The 22,234-nt window shown below is 57.9% G+C and overlaps 2 protein-coding genes across 17 annotated transcripts in view; one reads left to right on the top strand and one right to left on the bottom strand.

Moving 5' to 3' along the window:
* EPHB4 (EPH receptor B4) overlaps positions 1 to 7,847 on the bottom strand; it is a 28,925-nt gene extending 21,078 nt beyond the window's left edge. Inside the window, exons 1-3 of the mRNA XM_085564093.1 lie at positions 7,658 to 7,847; positions 5,419 to 5,489; positions 2,282 to 4,955 (exon numbers count right to left, since the gene is read on the bottom strand). Of these exons, the coding sequence (XP_085420219.1) occupies positions 2,282 to 4,955; positions 5,419 to 5,489; positions 7,658 to 7,709 (2,797 nt within the window). The 5' untranslated portion in view covers positions 7,710 to 7,847. The remainder of the gene's footprint in view (positions 1 to 2,281; positions 4,956 to 5,418; positions 5,490 to 7,657) is intronic.
* A 3,579-nt stretch (positions 7,848 to 11,426) lies between these two features.
* The window catches only part of SRRT (serrate, RNA effector molecule), a 43,841-nt gene continuing 33,033 nt past the window's right edge, over positions 11,427 to 22,234 (top strand). For 7 of the 16 annotated variants that reach the window (XR_014950671.1, XM_085564230.1, XM_085564229.1 and 4 more), the window contains exons 1-5: positions 11,675 to 11,765; positions 12,865 to 13,075; positions 15,244 to 15,369; positions 17,764 to 17,922; positions 20,840 to 21,028. Coding sequence is in view for 15 of the 16 variants with exons in the window: in XM_085564230.1 (XP_085420356.1) it covers positions 12,957 to 13,075; positions 15,244 to 15,369; positions 17,764 to 17,922; positions 20,840 to 21,028 (593 nt within the window). In the remaining variant the exon portion in view is untranslated. Of the gene's footprint in view, positions 11,551 to 11,663; positions 11,838 to 12,864; positions 13,076 to 13,457; positions 13,482 to 15,243; positions 15,370 to 15,812; positions 15,825 to 17,763; positions 17,923 to 20,839; positions 21,029 to 22,234 lie in introns of those variants that run through there. The other 9 variants (XM_085564218.1, XM_085564228.1, XM_085564227.1 and 6 more) reach the window with 7 other exon arrangements.

Below are 22,234 nucleotides of genomic sequence, written 5' to 3'. Positions count from 1 at the left end.
CCCAAAACCAAACCAAAACACCCCAAACCAACCCAAAGCACCCGAAAACTCCGCGAAACACAAAAATCTAACCCAAAATACCCAAAACCAACCTAAAACACCCAAAAACCAACCCAAAGCACCCAAAAACTCCCCGAAACATGCAAAACTAACACGAAATACCCAAAACCAACCTAAAACACCCAAAACCAACCAAAACCACCCAAAACCACCTAAAACCCAGCCAAAACCACCCAAAACCACCCAAAACCACCCAAAACCACTCAAAACCATCCAAAAACCACCCAAAACCACCCAAAACCACCCAAAACACCCAAAAACACCCAAAACCACCCAAAACCACCCAAAACCCCCAAACTCACGCCAGCAGCTTGTCCCATCACCGAGCTCCATCCCGACCCCACAGACGCAGCCCAGTGCCCCAAACACACACCCCAAACCACCCCAAACCACCCAAAACCAACCCAAAACCACCCAAAACCACCCAAAACCACCCCAAACCACCCAAAACCACCCAAAACCACCCAAACTCACGCCGGCAGCCCGTCCCATCACTGGGTTCCATGCCGATCCCACAGACGCAGCCCAGCGTCCCAAACACACACCCAAAAACACCCAAACCCACCCAAAACCAACCCAAAACCACCCAAAACCACCCGAAACCAACCCAAAACCACCCAAAACCACCCAAAAACCACCCAAACCCACCCAAAACCACCCAAAACCACCCAAAACCACCCAAACTCACGCCGACAGCCCGTCCCATCACCGAGCTCCATCCCGACCCCATAGACGCAGCCCAGCGCCCCAAACACACACCCAAAACCATCCAAAAACCACCCAAAAACACCCAAAACCACCCAAAAACCAACCCAAAACCATCCAAAAACCACACAAAACCACTCAAAACCACCCAAAACCACCCAAAAACACCCAAAAACACCCAAAAACACCCAAAACTACCCAAACTCACGCCGGCAGCCCATCCCATCACCGGGTTCCATGCCGATCCCACAGACGCAGCCCAGCGCCCCAAACACACACCCAAAACCACCAAAAACACCCAAAACCACCAAAAACACCCAAAACCACCCAAAAACACCCAAAACCACCAAAACTCACACTGACAGCCCGTCCCATCACCGAGCTCCATCCCATCATCTCCCAGCTCCGTCCCATCACCGGGTTCAATGCCGATCCCACAGACGCAGCCCAGTGCCCCAAACACACACCCAAAACCATCCAAAAGACCCAAAACCACCCAAAAACCACCCAAAACACCCAAAACCACCCAAAACCACCCAAAAACACCCAAAACCACCAAAACTCACGCCGGCAGCTTGTCCCATCACCGGTTTCCGTCCCATCACCGAGCTCCATCCCGACCCCACAGATGCAGCCCAGCGCCCCAAACACACACCCCAAACCACCCAAAAACCACCCAAAAACACCCAAAAACACCCAAAACCACCCAAAACCACCCAAAACCACCCAAAAACCACCCAAACCCACCCAAAAACCACCCAAAACCACTCAATAACCACCCAAAACCACCCAAAACCACCCAAACTCACGCCGGCAGCTTGTCCCATCACCGGTTTCCATCCCATCACCGAGCTCCATCCCATCATCTCCCGGCTCCGTCCCATCACCGGGCTCCATGCCGACCCCGCAGACGCAGCCCAGTGCCCCAAACACGCACCCAAAACCACCCAAAAACCACCCAAAACCACCAAAAACACCCAAAACCACCCAAAAACCACCCAAAACCACCCAAAACCCCCAAACTCACGCCGGCAGCCCGTCCCATCACCGGGTTCCATGCCAACCCCACAGACGCAGCCCAGCGTCCCAAACACACACCCAAAAACACCCAAACCCACCCAAAACCAACCCAAAACCACCCAAAACCACCCGAAACCAACCCAAAACCACCCAAAACCACCCAAAAACCACCCAAAACCACCCAAAACCACCCAAAACCACCCCAAACCACCCAATACCCATCCAAAACCACCCAAAACCGCCCAAAACCAACTCAAAACCACCCAAAACCCCCAAACTCACGCCGGCAGCCCGTCCCATCACCGGGTTCCATGCCGACCCCGCAGACGCAGCCCAGTGCCCCAAACACACACCCAAAACCATCCAAAAACCACCCAAAAACACCCAAAACCAACCCAAAACCACCCAAAACCACCCGAAACCAACCCAAAACCACCCAAAACCACCCAAAAACCACCCAAAACCACCCAAAACCACCCAAAACACCCAAACTCACGCCGGCAGCTTGTCCCATCACCGGTTTCCGTCCCATCACCGGGCTCCGTCCCATCACCGGGCTCCGTCCCATCACCGAGCTCCATCCCATCACCGGGCTCCATGCCGACCCCGCAGACGCAGCCCAGCGCCGGCGGCCGTGCCCAGCGCCCGTCCTCGCGGCAGTACATCAGCGGCGCGCCCTCGGCGGCGGGCACGGCGCCCGGCACGCACGCCCCGGCCGCCGGCGCCACCGGCCCGGCGGGCACGGTGGCCGGGAAGCGCGCCAGGCCGGCGGCGGCGGCCGGGCAGCGGCGGAAGAAGAGGCGCACCGAGAGCAGCGCCATGCAGGCGCCGCGGTCCTGGAAGGCCAGGTAGAAGCCGGCGCGGCTCAGCGGGCCCAGCCGCAGCACCTTGCGGTTGACGCGCCCGGCGGCGCCGCCCCGGCGCGTCAGGTGCTCGGCGGCCACCGTGTCCACCTTGACGTAGGGGTTCTCCATCCAGGGCGGCCAGGTGGCCGTGGCCGTGTCGGCGTCCGACTCGTGGTAGAACACCGAGAAGGTCTCCTTGCAGGTGCGGGCGGCGGCGCGGCGGCCGCGGGGCGGGGCGGGGCCGTTTCCGGGGAAATTGGGCGGTTTTGGGTCGTTGACGTGGAGATCGATGGGTTTGGGGCCGTTTCCGGGGAAATTGGGTGATTTTGGGTCGTTGACGTGGAGATCGATGGGTTTGGGGCCGTTTCTGGGGAAATTGGGCGGTTTTGGGTCGTTGCCGTGGAGATCGATGGGTTTGGGGTCATCTCCATAGAAATTGGGTGATTTTGGGTCACTGATGTGGAGATCGATGGGTTTGGGGCCGTTTCTGGGGAAATTGGGTGATTTTGGGTCGTTGACGTGGAGATCGATGGGTTTGGGGTCGTTTCCGGGGAAATTGGGTGATTTTGGGTCGTTGCCATGGAGATCAATGGGTTTGGGGTCGTTTCTGGAGAAATTGGGCGGTTTTGGGTCATTGCCATGGAGATCGATGGGTTTGGGGCCGTTTCCATGAAGATTGATTGGTTTGGGGTCGTTGCCATGGAGATTGACAAATTTGGGGTCGTTTCCGTTAAAATTGAGCGGTTTTGGGTCATTTCCATAAAAATTGGTGGGTTTGGGGTCGTTTCCATGGAGATCGACAAATCTGGGATCCCCGGCGCCGTGTCCATGCGTGTCCCCAATGCCGTGTCCATGCATGTCCCCCGTAGCGTGTCCATACGTGTCCCCAATGTCGTGTCCATGCGTGTCCCCTGTAGCGTGTCCATGCGTGTCCCTGATGCCGTGTCCATGCGTGTCCCCAGTGCCGTGTTCATGCGTGTCCCCGGTGCCGTGTCCATACATGTCCCCAGTGCCGTGTCCATGCGTGTCCCCTGTAACGTGTCCATGCGTGTCCCCGGTGCCGTGTCCATGCGTGTCCCCAGTGCCGTGTCCATGCGTGTCCCTGATGCCGTGTCCATGCGTGTCCCCAATGCCGTGTCCATGCGTGTCCCCAGTGCCGTGTCCATGCGTGTCCCTGATGCCGTGTCCATGCGTGTCCCCGATGCCGTGTCCATGCGTGTCCCCCGTGGCGTGTCCATACGTGCCCCCCGTGGCGTGTCCATGCGTGTCCCCGATGCCGTGTCCATACGTGTCCCCAGTGCCGTGTCCATGCGTGTCCCCCGTGCCGTGTCCATACGTGTCCCCAGTGCCGTGTCCATGCGTGTCCCCAGTGCCGTGTCCATGCGTGTCCCCAGTGCCATGTCCATACGTGTCCCCGATGCCGTGTCCATGCGTGTCCCCGATGCCGTGTCCGTGCGTGTCCCCCATAGCGTGTCCATGCGTGTCCCCAATGCCGTGTCCATGCGTGTCCCCGATGCCGTGTCCATGCGTGTCCCCCGTGGCGTGTCCGGGCGCGTCCCCACGCGTGTCCTCGCGTGTTCCCCGCGCCGCCCGCGTGCCGCCGGGCCCGTCGCAGGCCATGACCGTGAAGCGAATCTCGGCCAGGACCGTGATGGCGGCGCCGCGCCGCACCCAGCGCGAGCGCAGCCAGCTGTTCTGGGCGGGGCTCCAGCTGTTGGGGGCGGGGCTCTGACTGTTGTGGGCGGGGCTCCAGCTGTTCTGGGCGGGGCTCCAGCTGTTGGGGGCGGGGCTCCAGCTGTTCTGGGCGGGGCTCTGACTGTTCTGGGCGGGGCTCTGACTGTTCTGGGCGGGGCTCCAGCTGTTGGGGGCGTGGCTCTGACTGTAGTGGGCGGGACTCTGACTGTTCTGGGCGGGGCTCCAGCTGTTGGGGGCGGGGCTCCAGCTGTTGGGGGCGGGGCTCTGACTGTAATGGGCGTGGCTCTGACTGTAGTGGGCGTGGCTCTGACTGTAGTGGGCAGGGCTCTGACTGTTCTGGGCGTGGCTCCGGCTGTAGTGGGCGGGGCTCTGACTGTTCTGGGCGGGGCTCTGACTGTTCTGGGCGTGGCTCCGGCTGTAGTGGGCGGGGCTCTGACTGTTCTGGGCGGGGCTCTGACTGTAGTGGGCGTGGCTCCGGCTGTTCTGGGCGTGGCTCCGGCTGTCGTGGGCGTGGCTCCGGCTGTAGTGGGCGTGGCCTCGGCCGGCCCCGCCCCCGGCCCGCCCCGAGCACACCTCGAAGGTTCTCACGGCCCCGCCCAGCTCCGCGTCCAGCGCGCTCAGCTCCTCCCACTGCGGGACACACGGACACACGGACACACGGACACACGGACACACGGACACACGGACACACGGACACACGGACACGGGGACGGCAGGTGTCTCACCTGGCCCGGCGTCCCACCTGTCCAGGTGTCTCACCTGTCCCACCTGTCCGTGTGTCCCACCTGTCCCACCTGTCCAGGTGTCCCACCTGTCCCACCTGTCTCACCTGTCCCACCTGTCCGTGTGTCCCACCTGTCCGTGTGTCCCACCTGTCCGTGTGTCCCACCTGTGTCACCTGTCCCAGGTGTCCCCAGGTGTCCCCAGGTGTCCCCAGGTGTCCCTAGGTGTCCCACCTGTCCCACCTGTCCCTGTTCCACCTGTCCCACCTGTCCCACCTGTCCCACCTGTCCGTGTGTCCCACCTGTCCGTGTGTCCCACCTGTCCCACCTGTCCCACCTGTCCGTGTGTCCCACCTGTCCGTGTGTCCCACCTGTCCCTCCCCCTCGGGATGAACCGTCCAGCGCAGCTCGCTCGTCTCCAGCCGCGTGTCCAGCAGCGTCTCTGGGGGGTCAGTCCCAAAATCACTGAATCCCACCCCAAAAACACCCAAATCACCCCAAAAACTGAAAATTCCACCCCAAAAACAACCAAATCCACCCCAAAATCACCCAAATCACCCCAAAAACTGAAAATTCCACCCCAAAACCAACAAATCCCACCCCAAAAACACCCAAATCACCCCAAAATCACCAAAATTCACCCCAAAAACTGAAAATTCCACCCCAAAACCAACAAATCCCACCCCCAAAACACCCAAATCACCCCAAAAACTGAAAATTCCACCCCAAAAACAACCAAATCCACCCCAAAAACACCCAAATCACCCCAAAAACTGAAAATTCCACCCCAAAACCAACAAATCCCACCCCAAAAACACCCAAATCACCCCAAAAACTGAAAATTCCACCCCAAAAACACTGAATCCCACCCCAAAAACACCCAAATCACCCTAAAAACTGAAAATTCCACCCCAAAACCAACAAATCCCACCCCAAAACCACCAAAATCCACCCCAAAAACTGAAAATTCCACCCCAAAAACACTGAATCCCACCCCAAAACCACCCAAATCACCCCAAAATCACCAAAATTCACCCCAAAACCTGAAAATTCCACCCCAAAAACACTGAATCCCACCCCAAAAACACCCAAATCACCCCAAAAACTGAAAATTCCACCCCAAAAACACTGAATTCCACCCCAAAACCACCAAAAACATCCCAAAACCAAAAATTCCACCCCAAAAACACTGAAATCACCCCCAAAACACCAAAATCACCCCAAAAACCCAAATTCCACCCCAAAACACCAAAACCATCCCGAAGTAAAAAATGCCACCCCAAAAGCATCCCCAAAAACCTGAAATCCACCCCAAAAACCCCCAAACCCGCCCCAAAACCATCCCAAAAAACCCAAATCCACCCCAAAAACCCCAAATCCACCCCAAAAAACCCAAATCCACCCCAAAAACCCCAAATCCACCCCAAAAAACCCAAATCCACCCCAAAAACCCCAAATCCACCCCAAAAAACCCAAATCCATCCCAAAAACCCCAAATCCACCCCAAAAAAACCAAATTCCACCCCAAAAAAACCAAATTCCACCCCAAAAAACCCAAATCTACCCCAAAAACCCCAAATCCACCCCAAAAACCCCAAATCCACCCCAAAAAACCCAAATTCCACCTCAAAAACCCAAATTCCACCCCAAAAACCCCAAATCCACCCCAAAAAACCCAAATTCTACCTCAAAAAACCCAAATCCACCCCAAAAAACCCAAATTCGGGCGGGTCTCGGGGAGGTCCCAGGGATTTTGGGGGGTCCCGGGGTTTTTGGGGGGTTTTGGGAGGTTTTGGGGTTTTTTGGGGGTTTTTTTGGGTTTTTGGGGGGGTTTGGGGGTTTTAGGGGGTTTTTTGGGGGGTCCCGGTGTTTTTTGGGGGGTTTTGGGTTTTTTTGGGGTTTTTGGGGGGTCCCGGTGTTTTTTGGGGGGTTTTTGGGTTTTTCCGGGGTTTTTGGGGTTTTTGGGGTTTTTTTGGGTTTTTTTTGGGGGGGTTTTGGGGGTTTTTGGGGGGTCCCGGTGTTTTTTGGGGGGTTTTTGGGTTTTTTGGGGGGGTTTTTTTGGGGTTTTTGGGGGGTCCCGGTGGTTTTTCCGGGGTTTTTGGGTTTTTTTGGGGTTTTTTGGGGGGTTTTGGGGGGGGTCCCGGTGTTTTCTGGGGGGGTTTTGGGTTTTTTTGGGGTTTTTGGGGGGTCCCGGTGTTTTTTGGGGGGTTTTTGGGTTTTTTTGGGGTTTTTGGGGGGTCCCGGTGGTTTTTCCGGGGTTTTTGGGTTTGTGGGGGATTTTTGGGGTTTTTTTGGGGGATGCCGGTGGTTTTGGGGGGGGGATGGGGGTTTTTGGGGGTTTTGGGGGATTTTTGGGTGGGTTTTGGGGGTTTTTGGGGGGCGTTTGGGGTTTTTGGGGGGTTTTTGGGGATTTTTGGGGGGGGTTGGGGATTTGGGGTTTTGGGGTTTTGTTGGGGGGTTTTGGGGGTTTTTTGGGATGATTTTTGGGTTTTTTTGGGGGGGTTTTGGGGGATTTTTGAGGTTTTTGGGGTTTGGGGGGGTTTTGGGGGGGAGTTTGGGTTTTTTTGGGGTTTTTTGGGGGTTTTTTTTGGGGTTTTTGGGGTCACTCACCCTCCTCCGCCAGCCCCAGGGCGACCCAGAGCCAGAGGAGCCAGAGCGCCATGGGGGGGTCCCAAAATCCGGGGGGGGTCCCAAAAAAATCCGGGGGGTCCCAAAAATCCGGGGGGGGGTCCCAAAATTCCGTGAGTGTCCCAAAAAATCCGGGGGGGGTCCAAAATCCGGAGAGGGTCCAAAAAAATCCGGGGGAGATCCCAAAATTTCGGGGAGGCTCCTAAAAATTCGGGGGGTCCCAAAAAAATGCAGAGCGCGATCCCAAAATTCGGGGAGGGGTCCCCAAAATTCCGTGGGGGTCCCAAAATTCGGGGGGGGGTCCCAAAAAAGTCCAGGAGGGTCCCAAAATCTGTGGGAAGGACCCCAAAAATTCCTCGGGGGGTGGTGGGGGGGGGTCCCAAAATCTCTTCAAGGTCCCAAAAATTCTTCGGGGTCCCCAAAAAATTCCTGGGGGGGTCCCAAAATCTCCTCGGGGGGTCCCAAAAAATTCGGGGGGGTCCCAAAAATTCCTCGAAGGTCCCAAAATCCAGGGGGGGGGTCCCCAAAAAATCCCCGGGGGTCCCAAAATCTTCTCGGGGTCCCAAAATCGTCTCGGGGGGTCCCCAAAAAACTCCTGGGGGTCCCAAAATCTCCTCAGGGTCCCAAAATCTCCTTGGGGGGTCCCAAAATCTTCTCGGGGGGGTCCCAAAAAAACTCCTGGGGGTCCCAAATCTTCTCGGGGGGTCCCCAAATCCTCAGGGGGGGTCCCCAAAATCCAGGGGGGGTCCCCAAAATGCAGGGGGGGTCCCCAAAGCCGCCCGGGGGGTCCCGGCGCCGTTTTTGGGGCGATTCGGGCGCGTTTGGGGCCGCCCCTCCCCCCCCGGGGGTCGCGGGGGGGGGAGGGGAGGGGGAGGGGGGGGAGGGGCGGGACCCCCCCACAGGAAAAGGGGGGGAGGGGCGGAAGGGCCCCGCCCCCCCACAGGAAAAGAGGCTTTGTCCGGGTTCCCACGGGACTGGGAGGGACTGGGATAAACTGGGAGGGAACTGGGAGGGACTGGGATGGACTGGGAGGGACTGGGACGAACTGGAACAAACTGGGAGGGAACTGGGACAAACTGGGAGGGACTGGGAAGGAACTGGGAGGGACTGGGGGGAACTGGGAGGGAACTGGGACAAACTGGGAGGGACTGGGACAAACTGGGAGGGACTGGGAGGGACTGGGAGGGACTGGGAGGGACTGGGACAAACTGGGAGGGAACTGGGAATGGACTGGGAGGGACTGGGAGGAACTGGGATAAACTGGGAGGGACTGGGAGGGAACTGGGAGGGACTGGGAGGGACTGGGACAAACTGGGAGGGACTGGGAGGGAACTGGGAGGGACTGGGAGGGACTGGGACAAACTGGGAGGGACTGGGAGGGAACTGGGAAGGAACTGGGAGGGAACTGGGAGGGACTGGGAGGGACTGGGAGGGAACTGGGAGGGACTGGGAGGGACTGGGACAAACTGGGACAAACTGGGAGGGAACTGGGAAGGAACTGGGACAAACTGGGAGGGACTGGGAGGGATCTGTCGGAGTGGCTGAGTGCCAGGAACCAGTACGGACCAGTATGGACCAGTACGGACCAGTACAGACCAGTACAGACCAGTACAGACCTGCATGGGCCTGTGCAGACCAGTACAGACCAGTGAAACACCAGTACAAACCAGTAAAGGACCAGTACGAACCAGTAGCAGAGCATCCCAAGTGTGCTGGGAGGGCACTGGGCCATACTGGGAGCACTGGGAGGGCACTGGGAGGGCACTGGGGCTATACTGGGAGGCACTGGGGCCATACTGGGCCATACTGGGAGCACTGGGTGACACTGAGGCTATACTGGGAGGTACTGGGGTTATACTGGGACATACTGGGAGCACTGGGAGGCCACTGGAGTTATACTGGGAGGCACTGGGCCATACTGGGAGGCACTGGGGTTATACTGGGAGCACTGGGAGGGCACTGGGAGGCACTGGGGCTATACTGGGCCATACTGGGAGCACTGGGAGGGCACTGGGAGGCACTGGGGCTCATACTGGGCCATACTGGGAGCACTGGGAGGGCACTGGAGCCATACTGGGAGGCACTGGGGCCATACTGGGCCATATTGGGAGCACTGGGAGGGCACTGGGTGACACTGGGGCCATACTGGGAACACTGGGTGACACTGGGGCTATACTGGGAGGCACTGGGGCTATACTGGGCCATACTGGGAGCACTGGGTGACACTGGGAGGGCACTGGGAGGCACTGGGGCCATACTGGGCCATACTGGGAACACTGGGAGGGCACTGGGGCCATACTGGGAGGCACTGGGGCCATACTGGGCCATACTGGGAGCACTGGGAGGGCACTGGGAGGCACTGGGGCTATACTGGGAGGCACTGGGGCTCATACTGGGCCATACTGGGAGCACTGGGAGGGCACTGGAGTTATACTGGGAGGCACTGGGGCCATACTGGGCCATACTGGGAGCACTGGGAGGGCACTGGGAGGCACTGGGGCCATACTGGGCCATACTGGGAGCACTGGGAGGGCACTGGGAGGGCACTGGGGCTATACTGGGAGGCACTGGGGCTCATACTGGGCCATACTGGGAACACTGGGAGGGCACTGGAGCCATACTGGGAGGCACTGGGCTCATACTGGGCCATACTGGGAGCACTGGGAGGGCCCTGGGAGGCACTGGGGCCATACTGGGCCATATTGGGAGCACTGGGAGGGCACTGGGTGACACTGGGGCCATACTGGGAGCACTGGGAGGGCACTGGGAGGCACTGGGGCTATACTGGGAGGCACTGGGTCTATACTGGGAGGCACTGGGACGGTACTGGTCCATACTGGGAGCACTGGGAGGCACTGGGACTCATACTGGGCCATACTGGGAGCACTGGGAGGGCACTGGAGCCATACTGGGAGGCACTGGGAGGCCACTGGGGCCATACTGGGAGGCACTGGGGCCATACTGGGCCATATTGGGAGCACTGGGAGGGCACTGGGTGACACTGGGGCCATACTGGGAACACTGGGGCTATACTGGGAGGTACTGGGGCTATACTGGGCCATACTGGGCCTCATACTGGGCCATACTGGGAGCACTGGGTGACACTGGGGCTATACTGGGAGGTACTGGGGTTATACTGGGCCATACTGGGAACACTGGGAGGGCACTGGGAGGCACTGGGGCCATACTGGGCCATACTGGGAACACTGGGAGGGCACTGGGGCCATACTGGGAGGCACTGGGGCCATACTGGGCCATACTGGGAACACTGGGAGGGCACTGGGAGGGCACTGGGGCTATACTGGGAGGCACTGGGGCTCATACTGGGCCATACTGGGAACACTGGGAGGGCACTGGAGCCATACTGGGAGGCACTGGGCTCATACTGGGCCATACTGGGAGCACTGGGAGGGCACTGGGAGGCACTGGGCTCATACTGGGCCATACTGGGAGCACTGGGAGGGCACTGGGAGGCACTGGGGCTCATACTGGGCCATACTGGGAGCACTGGGAGCGCTGGTGGGGAGTGTGGGCAGCCTTTCCAAGATGGCGGCGCTCCCCTCGGCCTCACCGCCGCTTCTGCGCCTGCGCGGAGCCCGCCGGGACAAAATGGCGGCCGCGGCGCGCGCGCGCGCGCAGAAGATGGCGGCGCCTCGGGGGGGGAGGAGAAGGAGGAGGAGGAGGGGGCGTGGCCTCGCCGCGCGCGCGGGAGCCGCGGCGACCAATGGGAGCGCGGCGGCGGCGCGGGCGCGCAGGCGCAGTGCGGGCTCCCCCCTCGCCGCCGCCATTGCCCCGAGCGCGGCCCGCGCCGGCCCCGCCGCCGCCCCCGAGCGCCCCGAGCGGCCCCGGCGCCGCCGCCGCCGCCGCCGCCGCGGGTGAGGAGCCGCCGGCGGGCCCGGGGGAGGCGGGCGGGGGGCGCGGGGCGGGGCCGCCGCCGCTTCTCGCCGCTTTGGTTTCTTTTCCCCCTCCCTCCCTTCCTTCCTTCCTTCCCCCCCACTCCCTCCTCCTTCCCCCGGCGGCGCCATTCCGGTGACGTCACTTCCGGGCCGGAAGCGAGCGGGGAGCGGCGCGCGCGGGGCCCGCGCGGCAGGTCCCGACCGGGGGTGGTGGGGGGGGGGGAGCTTGTGACGTCACGGAGGGGATGAGTGACGTCACGGGCGGGGTGCGTGACGTCACGGGGTGAGGGGGGGTCCCGGCTGGGGGGGGGGAGGGGAGGGCGCGGGGGTCTGGGGGAGGCCGCAAAGCATCACGGGAGGGGGCGAGGGGGGCGGTGGGAAGGGGAATTGGGGGGGTCAGGGGTCACGGGGGGGTCAGGGGTCACTCTGGGGGTGCCTTTGTGGGTCTGGGGGTCACTGGGGGGGCCCTGGGGGGGTCAGGGGTCACGGGGGGGTCAGGGGTCACCCTGGGGGTCCCTTTGTGGGTCTGGGGGTCACTGGGGGGGTCAGGGGTCATTCTGGGGGTCCCTTTGTGGGTCTGGGGGTCACTGGGGGGGTCCTGGGGGGGGTCAGGGGTCACGGGGGGGTCAGGGGTCACTCTGGGGGTCCCTTTGTGGGTCTGGGGGTCACTGGGGGGGTCCTGGGGGGGTCAGGGGTCACGGGGGGGTCAGGGGTCACCCTGGGGGTCCCTTTGTGGGTCTGGGGGTCACTGGGGAGGGTCAGGGGTCACTCTGGGGTGTCTTGGGGGTCATTTGGGGGTCAGGGGTCACTCTGGGGGTCACTGGGGGGGGTCCTGGGGGTCACTGGGGGGGTCAGGGGTCACTCTGGGGGTCACTGGGGGGGTCAGGGGTCATTCTGGGGTGTCTTGGGGGTCATTTGGGGGTCAGGGGTCACTCTGGGGGTCACTGGGGGGGGTCCTGGGGGTCACTGGGGGTCACTAGGGGGGTCAGGGGTCACTGGGGGGGGGTCACACTGGGGGTCCCATTGTGGGTCAGGGGTCACCCTGGGGTCACTCTGGGGTCACCCTGGGGTCACTCTGGGGGTCAGGGGTCACCCTGGGGTCACTCTGGGGTCGCTGGGGGGGTCAGGGGTCACCCTGGGGTCACCCTGGGGTCACTCTGGGGGTCAGGGGTCACCCTGGGGTCACTCTGGGGTCGCTGGGGGGGTCAGGGGTCACCCTGGGGTCACCCTGGGGGTCAGGGGTCACCCTGGGGTCACTCTGGGCTCCCTTTGGGTGACTCGGTGCCCCTGCAGTGACCTCAGTGACCCTTCGCTGACCCTGTGGTGACCCCTGTGACCCCTGTGACCCCGCGGTGACCCCTCGGTGACCCCGCGGTGACCCCGGGATGGGCGACAGCGACGACGAGTACGACCGGCGGCGCCGGGACAAATTCCGGCGGGAGCGCAGCGACTACGAGAGATCCCGGGAGCGCGAGGAGAGGCGGAGGGACGAGTGGAGTGACCGGTGAGTGACCATGAGTGACCAGTGACCCCTGAGTGACCAATGAGTGACCCTGAGTGACCCTGAGTGACCAATGAGTGACCAGTGAGTGACCCTGAGTGACCCTGAGTGACCGGTGAGTGACCAGTGAGTGACCAATGAGTGACCAGTGAGTGACCAGTGAGTGACCCTGAGTGACCAATGAGTGACCAGTGAGTGACCAATGAGTGACCAGTGAGTGACCAGTGAGTGACCCTGAGTGACCAATGAGTGACCAGTGAGTGACCAATGAGTGACCAGTGAGTGACCAGTGAGTGACCAGTGACCCTGAGTGACCAATGAGTGACCAGTGAGGGACTGGGGGGATGGGCAGCGACTACGAGAGATCCCGGGAGCGCGAGGAGAGGAGGCGGGACGAGTGGAGTGACCGGTGAGTGACCATGAGTGACCAATGAGTGACCAATGAGTGACCAGTGAGTGACCCTGAGTGACCGGTGAGTGACCGGTGAGTGACCAATGAGTGACCGGTGAGTGACCAGTGAGTGACCGGTGAGTGACCATGAGTGACCCTGAGTGACCGGTGAGTGACCGGTGAGTGACCAATGAGTGACCGGTGAGTGACCAGTGAGTGACCGGTGAGTGACCATGAGTGACCCTGAGTGACCGGTGAGTGACCGGTGAGTGACCAATGAGTGACCAATGAGTGACCAATGAGTGACCAGTGAGTGACCCTGAGTGACCGGTGAGTGACCGGTGAGTGACCAATGAGTGACCGGTGAGTGACCAGTGAGTGACCGGTGAGTGACCATGAGTGACCCTGAGTGACCGGTGAGTGACCGGTGAGTGACCAATGAGTGACCGGTGAGTGACCAATGAGTGACCAATGAGTGACCAATGAGTGACCGGTGAGTGACCAATGAGTGACCAATGAGTGACCGGTGAGTGACCCTGAGTGACCAATGAGTGACCAATGAGTGACCAATGAGTGACCAGTGAGTGACCCTGAGTGACCGGTGAGTGACCGGTGAGTGACCAATGAGTGACCGGTGAGTGACCAGTGAGTGACCGGTGAGTGACCATGAGTGACCCTGAGTGACCGGTGAGTGACCGGTGAGTGACCAATGAGTGACCGGTGAGTGACCAATGAGTGACCAATGAGTGACCAATGAGTGACCGGTGAGTGACCAATGAGTGACCAGTGAGTGACCCTGAGTGACCAGTGAGTGACCCTGAGTGACCCTGAGTGACCCTGAGTGACCAATGAGTGACCAATGAGTGACCAGTGACCCTGAGTGACCAATGAGTGACCAGTGAGTGACCCTGAGTGACCGGTGAGTGACCGGTGAGTGACCAGTGAGTGACCAGTGAGTGACCAGTGAGGGACCAATGAGTGACCAGTGAGTGACCAGTGAGTGACCCCTGGGTGACCAGTGAGTGACCCTGAGTGACCAATGAGTGACCGGTGAGGGACCCTGAGTGACCCTGAGTGACCCTGAGTGACCCCTGAGGGACTGGGATAAACTGGGAGTGACCGGGGAGGGACTGGGAGGGGTCCCGGGCTCCCAGTTAATCCCAGTTCAGGCCCTGGGGGGTTCCCAGTCCATCCCAGTTTATCCCAGTCCCTCCCCCGGGGTTCCCAGTCCATCCCAGTCCCCCCCAGTCCCTCCCAGTTCCCTCCCAGTCCATCCCAGTCCCTCCCAGTTTGTCCCAGTTCCCTCCCAGTCCCTCCCAGTCCCTGTCCCGGGGTTCCCAGTCCCTCCCAGTTCCCTCCCAGTTCCCTCCCAGTCCATCCCAGTTCCCTCCCAGTCCGTCCCAGTCCCTCCCCCGGGGTTCCCAGTTTGTCCCAGTCCGTCCCAGTCCCTCCCCCGGGGTTCCCAGTCCGTCCCAGTCCCTCCCCCGGGGTTCCCAGTCCGTCCCAGTTCCCTCCCAGTCCATCCCAGTTCCCTCCCAGTTTGTCCCAGTCCCTCCCAGTTTGTCCCAGTCCCTCCCCCGGGGTTCCCAGTCCGTCCCAGTCCCTGTCCCGGGGTTCCCAGTCCATCCCAGTCCCTGTCCCGGGGTTCCCAGTCCGTCCCAGTCCCTGTCCCGGGGTTCCCAGTTTGTCCCAGTCCCTGTCCCGGGGTTCCCAGTCCGTCCCAGTCCCTCCCCCGGGGTTCCCAGTCCCTCCCAGTCCGTCCCAGTGGGATCGGTTGCAGGGACTGGGAGCGGGGCCGGGAGCGGCGCAGTCGGGATTACCGGGACTACGAGCGGAGCCGGCGGGAGCGCTTCTCGCCGGCCCGGCACGAGCTGAGCCCGCCCCAGAAACGGCTCCGGAGGGACTGGTGAGTGACCAAAATCGCCAGAATTCACCCCAAAATCACCTGAATTCACCCTGAAATCCAGCCCGAAATAACCCCAAAATACAGCCCAAAATACAGTCCAAACACTGCCCCAGAAACAGCTGAGACGGGACTGGTGAGTGACCAAAATCACCTGAATTCACCCCAAAATACACCCAAAATTATCCCAAATACAGCCCGAATTCACCCCAAAATACAGCCCGAAATACAGCCCGAAATAACCCCAAAATCACCCCAAAATAACCCCAAAACCACCCCAAATGCTGCCCCAGAAACGGCTCTGGAGGGACTGGTGAGTGACCAAAATCACCCGAATTCACCCCAAAATCACCCCGAATTCACCCCAAAATACAGCCCGAAATACAGCCCAAAATACAGCCCGAAATAACCCCAAAACCACCCCAAACGCTGCCCCAGAAACGGCTGAGACGGGACTGGTGAGTGACCAAAATCGCCCAAATTCACCCCAAAATACACCCAAAATTATCCCAAATACTGCCCGAATTCACCCCAAAATACACCCAAAATAACCCCAAAATCACCCCAAACACTGCCCCAGAAATGGCTCCGACGGGACAGGTGAGTGAGCTAAAATCGCCTGAATTTACCCCAAAACACACCCAAAATATCCTAAATACAGCCCAAAATACAGCCCGAAATCACCCCAAAATACAACCCAAAATCATCTTAATTCACCCCAAAATACAGCCCAAAATCACCCCAAATTCACCCCAAAACGCAGCCCAAAATCACCCCAAAATACGGTCCAAAATACGACCCAAAATCACCCCAAAATACGGCCCAAAATCACCCCAAAATCACCCCAAAACACGACCCAAAATCACCCGAATTCACCCCAAAATGCGCGAGCTGAGCCCGCCCCAGAATCGGCTCTCTGCTGAGAGACCCAAAATCCCCCAAATCCGCCCCAAAAATTCTCCAAAAACCCCAAATCCGCCCCAAAATTTTCCCAAAATCCCCCAAATCCGCCCCAAAAATTCTCCAAAAACCCCAAATCCGCCCCAAAATTTTCCAGAAATCTCCCAAATCCGCCCCAAAAATTCTCCAAAATCCCCCAAATCCGCCCCAAAATTCTCCCGAAATCCCCAAATCCGCCCCAAAAATTCTCCAAAATTCCTCAAATCTGCCCCAAAATCCGCCTGGTTTTTTCACAATGGTGACCATGGAGTGACCGGCCCAGAGCGCCGGTGACCTTTGACCCCTGAGTGACCTTTCAGTGACCCCTGACCCTCAGTGACCCCTGGGTGACCCCTGAGTGACCCCTGAGTGGCCCCTGAGTGACCCCTGACCCTCAGTGACCCCTGAGTGACCCCTGAGTGACCCCTGGGTGACCCCTGAGTGACCCCTGGGTGACCCCTGACCTCTCTCCGGCCGCAGGGATGACCACACCGCTGACCCCTGACCCTGAGTGACCCCTGAGTGACCCCTGAGTGACCCCTGAGTGACCCCTGAGTGACCCCTGAGTGACCCCTGACCCTGAGTGACCCCTGAGTGATCCCTGAGTGACCCCTGAGTGACCCCTGACCCTCAGTGACCCCTGAGTGACCCCTGAGTGACCCCTGACCCTCAGTGACCCCTGAGTGACCCCTGACCTCTCTCCGGCCGCAGGGATGACCACGCCGCTGACCCCTGACCCTCAGTGACCCCTGAGTGACCCCTGAGTGACCCCTGGGTGACCCCTGACCCTCAGTGACCCCTGAGTGACCCCTGGGTGACCCCTGAGTGACCCCTGACCTCTCTCCGGCCGCAGGGATGACCACGCCGCTGACCCCTGACCCTCAGTGACCCCTGACCCTCAGTGACCCCTGGGTGACCCCTGGGTGACCCCTGACCTCTCTCCGGCCGCAGGGATGACCACGCCGCTGACCCCTGACCCTCAGTGACCCCTGAGTGACCCCTGACCCTCAGTGACCCCTGAGTGACCCCTGACCCTCAGTGACCCCTGAGTGACCCCTGAGTGACCCCTGAGTGACCCCTGACCTCTCTCCGGCCGCAGGGATGACCACGCCGCTGACCCCTGACCCTCAGTGACCCCTGAGTGACCCCTGAGTGACCCCTCAGTGACCCCTGACCCTCAGTGACCCCTGAGTGACCCCTGAGTGACCCCTGAGTGACCCCTGACCTCTCTCCGGCCGCAGGGATGACCACGCCGCTGACCCCTGACCCTGAGTGACCCCTCAGTGACCCCTGAGTGACCCCTGAGTGACCCCTGAGTGACCCCTGGGTGACCCCTGACCTCTCTCCGGCCGCAGGGATGACCACGCCGCTGACCCCTGACCCTGAGTGACCCCTGAGTGACCCCTGAGTGACCCCTGAGTGACCCCTGGGTGACCCCTGACCTCTCTCCGGCCGCAGGGATGACCACGCCGCTGACCCCTACCACGCCGGCTACGAGCTGCCCTACAGCGGGGGGGGAGGGGCCGGCCCCACCTACGGCCCCCCCCAGGCGCCCTGGGGACCCCACGAGGTGCAGCACCCGCTGCTGCAGCACCAGCTGCTGCCCATCCAGGCCAGGTGAGCCAAAATCCCCCAAATTCACCCCAAAAAACCGCCCAAAACCACCCCAAAAACCCCCGGAAATCCTGATCCCGAACGGCCCCAAAATCACCCAAAACGGACCCAAAATCACCCCAAAAACGGCCCCAAACCCCTGCGGGTGCAGCACCCGCTGCTGCAGCACCAGCTGCTGCCCATCCAGGCCAGGTGAGCCAAAATCGCCCGAATTCACCCCAAAAAACGGCCCAAACCCCCCCCGAAAACCCCTGGAAATTCTGATTCCGAACGGCCCCAAAATCGCCCAAAACGGACCCAAAATTACCCAAATTTGCCGCAAAAAATGACCCGGGGTCCTCCAAAACCCCTCTGGAAATGCTGACCACAAACTGCCCCAAAATCCCCCGAATTCACCCCAAAAAACGGCCCCAAAATCCCCCGAATTCACCCCAAAAAACGGCCCAAAACCCCCCCAAAAACCACCGGAAATTCTGATCCCGAACGGACCCAAAATCGCCCAAAACTGACCCAAAAATGGACCCAAAACGGCCCCAAACCCCTGCGGGTGCAGCACCAGCTGCTGCCCATCCAGGCCAGGTGAGCCAAAATCCCCCAAATTCACCCCAAAAAATGACCCGGGATCGGCCAAAATCCCCCCGGAAATTCTGATCCCGAACGGTCCCAAAATCGCCCAAAACTGACCCAAAAATGGACCCAAAATGGCCCCAAACCCCTGTGGGTGCAGCACCAGCTGCTGCCCATCCAGGCCAGGTGAGCCAAAATCGCCCGAATTCACCCCAAAAAATGACCCGGGATCGGCCAAAATCCCCCCGGAAATTCTGATCCCAAACGGCCCCAAAATCACCCAAAACGGACCCAAAATTACCCAAATTTGCCGCAAAAAATGACCCGGGGTCCTCCAAAACCCCTCTGGAAATGCTGAATCCAAACTGCCCCAAAATCGCTAAAAATCACCCCAAAAATGGCCCCAAAATCCCCCAAATTCACCCCAAAAAACGGCCCAAAACCCCCCCAAAAACCCCCGGAAATTCTGATTCCGAACAGTCCCAAAATCACCCAAAACGGACCCAAAATCACCCCAAAAAACAGCTCAAAACCCCCCCAAAAAGCCCCAGAAATCCTGAATCCAGACTGCCCCAAAATCGCCCAAAATCACCCCAAAAAACGGCCCCAAACCACCCCGAAAACCCCCGAAAATTCTGAATCCAAACTGCCCCAAAATCCCAAAAATTCACCCCAAAAAATGACCCGGGATTGGCCAAAATCCCCCCGGAAATTCTGATCCCGAACGGCCCCAAAATCCCAAAAATTCACCCCAAAAAACGGCCCCAAAATCCCCAATATTGATCCCAAATTCCCCGATATTGATCCCAAATCTCCGATATTGACCCCAAAACCCCCAATATTGATCCGGTATCGATCCCAAACCTTAATATTGATCCGGTATCGATCCCAAACCTTAATATTGATCCGATATCGATCCCAAATCTCGATATTGATCTGATATCGATCCCAAATCCCCCAATATCGATCCCAAATTTCCAATATTGACTCAATATTAATCTGATATCGATCCCAAATCCCCCAATATCGATCCCAAATTTCCAGTATTGATCTGATATTAATCTGATATCGATCCCAAATCCCCCAATATCGATCCCAAATTTCCAATATTGACTCAATATTAATCTGATATCGATCCCAAATCCCCCAATATCGATCCCAAATTTCCAATATTGACTCGATATTAATCTGATATTGATCCCAAATCGCCCAATATTGATCCCAAATCCTCCAATGTTAATCCCAAACCCCTCATTATTGATCCCAAACCTCGATATTGATCCGATATCGATCCCAAATCCCTGATATCGATCCCAAATCTCCGATATTGATCCGATACTGATCTGATATTGATCCCAAATCCCCCGATATTGATCCGATATCGATCCCAAACCCCCTGATATCAATCCCAAATCTCCCAATATTGATCCGATATCGATCCCAAACCTCGATATCGATCCGATATTGATCCCAAACCCCCCGATATCAATCCCAAACCTCGATATTGATCCGCTATCGATCCGATGCCAGGCTGGGCAGCATCACCGAGGTGGAGCTGGGCGCGGCTCCATTGGTGCCGAAATCCCTGATATTGATCCGATATCGATCCCAAATCTCCCAATATCGATCCCAAACCCTCCGATATCGATCCCAAACCTCGATATTGATCCGATATCGATCCGATACCGATGCCAGGCTGGGCAGCATCGCCGAGGTGGAGCTGGGCACGGCTCCGATGGTGCTGAAATCCCCGATATCGATCCCAAATCTCCCAATATTGACCCGATATCAATCCCAAACCCCCCGATATCGATCCCAAACCCCCGATATCGATCCCAAACCTCGATATTGATCTGATATCGATCCGATACCGATGCCAGGCTGGGCAGCATCACGGAGGTGGAGCTGGGCACGGCTCCAATGGTGCCGAAATCCCCGATATTGATCCCAGATCTCCCAATATTGACCCGATATCGATCCCAAACCCCCCGATATCGATCCCAAACCTCGATATCGATCCAATATCGATCCGATGGCAGGCTGGGCAGCATCGCCGAGGTGGAGCTGGGCGCAGCACCACCGGTGCCGAAATCCCTGATATTGATCCCAAATCTCCCAATATTGATCCGATATCGATCCCAAATCTCCCAATATCGATCCGATATCGATCCCAAACCTCGATATCGATCCAATATCGATCCGATGGCAGGCTGGGCAGCATTGCCGAGGTGGAGCTGGGCGCGGCGCCGCCGGTGCTGAAATCCCTGATATTGATCCCAAATCTCCCAATATTGACCCGATATCGATCCCAAACCTCAATATCGATCCAATATTGATCCGGTGTCACCCCCAGGCTGGGCAGCATCGCCGAGGTGGAGCTGGGCGCGGCGCCGCCGGTGCTCAAGAGCTTCAAGGAGTTCCTGCTGTCGCTGGACGACGCTGTGGACGAGACGGAGGCCGTGAAGCGCTACAACGACTACAAGCTGGACTTCCGGCGCCAGCAGCTGCAGGACTTCTTCCTGGCCCACAAGGACGAGGAGTGGTACGGCGCCGCGGGAAGGGGTTGAAAAATGGGGTTTGGGGGGAAAAAATGGGGTTTTTGGAAAAAAAATGGGGGTTTTGGAAAAAAAATGGGGGTTTTTGGAAAAAAAATTGGGTTTTTTTAAAAAAAAATGGGGGCTTTTTAAAAAAAAATGGGGTTTTTAAAACAAAATGGGGGTTTTGGGGGGAAAATGGGGTTTTTGGAAAAAAAAATGGGGGTTTTTGGAAAGAAAATGGGGGTTTTTGGAAAAAAAATGGGGTTTTTGGAAAAAAAAATGGGGGTTTTTCGAAAAAAAATGGGGTTTTTGGGGGGAAATGGGGGTTTTTGGAAAAAAATGGGGTTTTTTTTAAAAAAAAATGGGGGTTTTTAGAAAGAAAATGGGGGTTTTTGGAAAAAAAAATGGGGGTTTTGGGGGGAAAATGGGGGTTTTGGGAAAAAAAATGGGGTTTTTTGGAAAAAAAAATGGGGGTTTTGGGGGGAAAATGGGGGTTTTTGGAAAAAAAATGGGGTTTCTTAAAAAAAAAATGGGGGTTTTGGGGAAAATGGGGGTTTTTTAAAAAAAAATTGGGGTTTTTAAAAAAAAAATGGGGGTTTGGGGGGAAAATGGGGGTTTTTAAAAAAATATGGGGGTTTGGGTGGAAAAATGGGGTTTTTTAAAAAAAATGGGGGTTTTGGGGAAAGAATGGGGTTTTTTTAAAAAAAAGGGGGATTTTTTTAAAAAAATGGGGGTTTTGGGGGAAAAATCGGGGAAAAAATGGGGGTTTGGGGGAAAAAATGTTTTTTTTTTTTTAAAAAATGGGGGTTTTTAAAAAAAAATGGGGTTTTTGGGGAAAAATGGGGTTTTTACGAAAAATGTGGGGGTTTTGGTAAGAAAAATGGGGGTTTTCGGAAAAAAAATGGGGTTTTCGGAAAAAAAAAGAGACTTAAAAAAAGGGGTTTTCGGGAAAAAATTGGGGTTTTGGTAAGAAAAATGGGGATTTTTACAAAAAAATCGGGTTTTTTTCTGAAAATGTGGGAGTTTTTTTAAAAAGTTGGGTGTTTTTCCCAAAGTATGGGGGTTTTTAAAAAAATACGGGAGTTTTTACAAAACAAATGGGTTTTTTTTGCAAAAAATATGGGGGTGTTGGTAGAAAAAATGTGGCTTTTAACAAAAAATATGGGTTTTTTCCTGAAAATATGGGGTTTTTACAAAAAAAACGGAGTTTT

The sequence above is a fragment of the Lonchura striata genome, chromosome 32 (assembly GCF_050655825.1).
Source record: "Lonchura striata isolate lonStrDom1 chromosome 32, ASM5065582v1, whole genome shotgun sequence".
Classification (NCBI taxonomy): Eukaryota; Metazoa; Chordata; class Aves; order Passeriformes; family Estrildidae; genus Lonchura; species Lonchura striata.
Note: the sequence above shows the minus strand (reverse complement) of the source record. Positions and strands in the feature narration are given on the sequence as shown.